General features: G+C 37.7%; 1 protein-coding gene across 1 annotated transcript; it reads right to left on the bottom strand.

Annotated features, from left to right (window-relative positions):
• Positions 1–1,983: 1,983 nt before the first annotated feature.
• LOC127834488 (uncharacterized) lies at positions 1,984–4,215 on the bottom strand. Its single transcript, XM_052360353.1, has one exon. The coding sequence runs from the start codon at positions 3,740–3,742 to the stop codon at positions 2,540–2,542; it is 1,203 nt and encodes a 400-aa protein (XP_052216313.1). The 5' UTR covers positions 3,743–4,215; the 3' UTR covers positions 1,984–2,539.
• Between the last annotated feature and the right edge of the window lie 657 nt (positions 4,216–4,872).

The raw sequence follows: 4,872 nt of genomic DNA, 5'->3' as shown, positions 1-4,872 counted from the left end.
TCCTCTATCTCCATCCGCTCATGCTTAACTGATATAACAGTTCCAAATGACCCAAACATTTCCTCGAGTACACGGTTATCTACAAATATAGGCAGCCAGTGTACTCTCACGTCTACTAGTTGTTTGCCGTACGATGAGACAAAATATTTGACGCCATCATGTGACAATCCACCAGATGGCACTTCTTCTATAAACTTCAGCAGTTTTCCCTTATCCGCAAATACTACGTCGTATGACAATCATCCCGGAGGACCACTTGCCACCGCATCAATGTCCAGTTCCGTAAATCCCTGTGTTTGCAGCAACTTAATCACCGCAGCCATTGAGGCTCCGCGATGTCCATGAACTTTCAAAGTGCGTTCCATCCATCCTCTATGAATAGCACTTCCTGTTAAGGGACCAAACATTTTGGTATAATTTGCCATGTTGAAATAAACTACTTATATCTAGCGTAAAAATACGCAAGACCCCGACACAAAACACATCCACGGTGTTTTTTGTTTTTTTTTTCTTTTTCATGTTCCTGACTGATGAGCTGAGCCCCTGTCATTATCTAAATTTATAGTAAGGCTAACAAAATCATGATCTGAATATGGACACGGAATAACGTCTACGTTTTTACAGTTTTCAATAAGCGACTTGTCAATATAAATTCTGTCTAAACGACATGCAATAGATTCTGTTAAACATTTCCTACTCCAAGTTGTTATTACTTTATCTGGATTAAGATGTCTATAAATATCTGTTATTTTAAATGTTTCAATGATTTGTTTGAAAACGTTACAACCTTTTATTATATCAATTGATGAACCTCCTATTTTGTCTAAATCTGTATTTATAATGAAGTTAAAATCTCCTAAAATTATTAATTTGTTTGATGATACTAAATAATGTTTTATTGATTCAAAGAATTCATTTCTGTCCCCAGGCTTATTCGGTGCATAAATATTACAGATTCTTAAAGATTCATTTAAGTATTGTACATCTAGAGAAATAAATCGACCATCAAAATCAAGTTAAAATTTAGAACATTTAATATTCGTATCCGTAACGATAATACAACAACCGCAAGAAAGATTATTAGAAAAATTCCAAATGTAAAAGTATTCATTAGATATTAAAGTTTCTATTTGTTTAGATATTTTATAATTATCAATATGAGTTTCTTGTATGCATAAAATTTGTATTTTATTAATTGATATATAATCTTTAATAAAGGTTTGTTTCTGTTTGGATCTTAATCCGTTTATATTTATTGTTTCTATTTTTAACGCCATGATTATTTATAACTGAGGTTGTCAGGTAAATTACTAAAAATAACTTTACAAAACGCCAAACCAACGTTTAACACGTTAGATATTTTTAGAACAAGTGGACTCCACACAATACAGAAGCTGAAAATATCATGTACAATAATATATGGCTGTGCAATCATCAAAGAGTGTTTAGTATTGAAAATGTAAAAATAACCCCAAGAAGTCGACAAGAATAGAAATCTACTTGAAATAAAGCAGTCGACAGAAAAGACAACACGGGGCGAGTTACTCGAGGACAGAAAATATAGACACTTGTACAAAAAAGATGGCTGCGCCAATGCACCAAAAGCTAACTGACAATTTATATAGATTAAATAAAAAGCAGACGATATCAGTGTAAATTTAAAGCGAATGTTTAAACTACCAGAAAATAAACGGTAGATAGTAAATCTAACGTGAGGCGGGTTATACCCATATTGGCAAATAATAAATACAACAGACGACGCATATTTGTGATTTAAATGGAGACAAATAGGATTGGAAAAACACAAATAAACCATAGCAGACGATAAAAAGTGTATCGATAGTGATTTAAAGCTGAGTTTAAAATTACATGAAAACAAGCAGTCGACAGATAAATCAAAACGGAGCGGGTTATTCAAGTGTAGAAAATGTACACTCAACAGTGACGGAGTGTATCGACGGTTTAAATAATCTCCAACATGATTTAAACACAATATGCATTTGTAAGATAACATGTATTTAAAAGGGGAGATAATTTTACACTTATTAATAAATGTGTACACACTGGATAACATTATGATATATAGAAACATATGTGTATACATACAGATTTTCAGATATTTAGTAATTTTAACGGGAACATATAAAACGTATTTATCTATACAGATTGTTAAATGTTTAACAACAGTTATGGGAATAGTGCAATTTAATATGACACCCAAAAAAGTGTTTACACAACTCTCAAGTGTGTACATGTATACATGCAGACTGTACAGCAAAACTATAGTCTACATGCACACATATACCACACCCGAAACAGATCAACACAGCATACACCAACATACATTCCAATAGCATAATTAACAAAGTACAATACTTATTTATACATTTAACTATATTTTTATCTATATATAGCTCATATTTACAAATTTTTAATATGAACATAATATATAAAGGCAAATATGGACCCATGTAATGGGTAATTTGGGAATTAGGCAAAGGTCAAAGTCCATTATACAGTTCTGTTTGTCATGTTTTTATCAATTAATGGCATTATGATGGGGCGACTGTGAGGCCAGAAGCCCGTCTATAACTGAGTCCTGGGTGAACATTCCCTCAAATGGGTCCTCGGGAGAGGAAACTGGTCCACTCCCAGGCTTATTTTTGGCCATAGGTGTGAAGTGTTCCTCTTCATCACGGGTCCTTTTCATGCCCTGGATATCGGTGTCCATCTCGTGATGGGCACCGCTATCCGTGGCATTAACTGTATGCGCAACAGCCTCACCTTGGGCAGTAGTTTTGACAGCCTCGGTCGAGGCTTGCACTGTAGACCCTTCGGCGCCCTTACTCGCTGCTGGTTCCTGCGCTACTGGGTCCTTCTGAGCCGTCTTGACCTTGGGCTCATTCGTGGTAGGTGTGGCCTTCTGAGTGACCTTCCCTGATCGACCTTTCTTGACCTGTTGCCATTGTGCTTCAGAAATGGGCTCAAGTGAGCCGTCTGGTGCCACTTTACGTGTAGCCAAGTCGCCCTCAGTATCTTGTGACGGGGTCACGTCAGCCGAACTTTTAGCAGCTTTCGGTCCCCCTCGTCTGACCCTGTCGGCCCATGATCCTGAAAAACGGGCAGTCCCGTTAGTGACGCTGCCGGGACATGCCCCTCTAACGTGCCCGAGTTCCAAGCACCTCAGGCACAAGGGGGGACGTCCCTGCATCGTCACTTGGGCCTTTGCTCCACAGTCAAACGCAACAATATGTGGTATCGCGGCCTTCTCGGATACCGACACCTCCAAGGACACAAGCCGAACCCCTGACATTGTTTTGAAATCCCCTATTTTGAGAATGTCATTCTTAATTGCAACCACTTTTCCAAACTTTGAAAAAATTTCATGGATAACCATTGGTCTGGTGCAAACTGGCAACCAATGAACCTTCAAAGTAACAATTTGACGTCCGAACATAGAAAATTCATAGTCAAAATCTTTGTAACGGCGAGCCCCTTTATTCAAGTACGAAAGGAAACTGGTACACTTATCTTTCTCTCTGAAGACCACATCGTAGGCGTTGCTCCCAGGTGGACCGGAGGCAATAGCGTCAACGTCATCACTTTCAATCCCGAGTTCCTGGAGAAGGCCGACAACCAAAACCATCGACGCTCCCCTGGGTCCCTGGATTCTGATGGTCCTTTCGGACATCTCTTTGTCCATGGATTCCTCATCTAACGCATTACAAGTTGTTGACGTCATGATTTCAATCTCCAAAATACTTTGATCTCGCAAGACCCTGACCAGAAAACACGTTCACGGTATTCTCTGTACCAGGTAAGGTACCAGGTAAGTATGCTTACACCATGGCACCAACACGAATTGAACAGTCTCATTATATTGTCAATCCGGTTTCCTCGTGTTCGCCGATATCCTCTTTTTTCACTACACACGGCTTAGTCGTCACAGGCACGGCTTTCATAACATTGCCGCGTGGTTTTGGGGACTATTTGCATAATGGCGTCCGCGTAAAAGCAATGGGTGCGAAAATTTTCGTACTTCCGGGCCTGTATTCAGCAACCGATTCTTAGAACAAGAAAATTACGCACGATTTCGTCCGTGTAACGAGTGTTCTACATGGAACGAGTCAGAAAAGTAGAAATATCATTAATCCCAACGCTTTCTGTGTCATTACAACACATTACGCATTACGTTCCTACAAAATACACGAATAACATGACGTACGCTTTATGAACGTCGTTGTTACGCATCACAATAGTTCCAACGTCTTTTTGACGTGCGTCACAATAGTTACAACGTCTTTTTGAAGTGCGTCACAATAGTTGAAACGTCGTTACTATCGAGTCGTATCACAACGTCGCCATGTTTGCGAAAAATCGCAAAGAACTGAACGCGTGCCGTATAATATAATAATATTTTTAGAAAAGAGAAATTGATTGGTAAAATAAGGATTATGCACAAGAAAAAAACATGTATTACTACATACAGGATCTATGGCATTAGAAAATACATTCTTAAAAGAGTTGTTGAAATCACAAATTTGAAAGTGTTAACACACTTTGGTACATAATCCATTTTTTCAATGAAATAATTATAAATAAGTTTAACAGGCCATGTTGAAAGAACTTGCGTTTGACAATTATCTACAAAATTTGTAAAGACATTCAACCATTTAAAATAAAAAGGAGGAACAAACTCACTATGTGGAGCATTATTGTTTTACAGAGATGGATTGAATGATCTTAACTGAATACCAATCCAATAAATAGCGAACTCTACCCATGGAGCAGGGTGATTATTTATTATTTTAAAATATGACTTAAATAAAATGAGTTTATTTTCAATTCAACATTTGGAACATTTAAGCCACC

Source organism: Dreissena polymorpha, chromosome 6 (genome assembly GCF_020536995.1).
Source record: "Dreissena polymorpha isolate Duluth1 chromosome 6, UMN_Dpol_1.0, whole genome shotgun sequence".
NCBI classification, from domain to species: Eukaryota; Metazoa; Mollusca; class Bivalvia; order Myida; family Dreissenidae; genus Dreissena; species Dreissena polymorpha.
The sequence above is the reverse complement of the archived record's forward strand: the minus strand, read 5'-3'. Positions and strand labels throughout refer to the sequence as shown.

Coding starts and splice junctions, on each gene's coding strand:
- LOC127834488 (XM_052360353.1), bottom strand. CDS start 3,742: ATGACGTCAACAACTTGTAATGCGTTAGATGAGGAATCCATGGACAAA.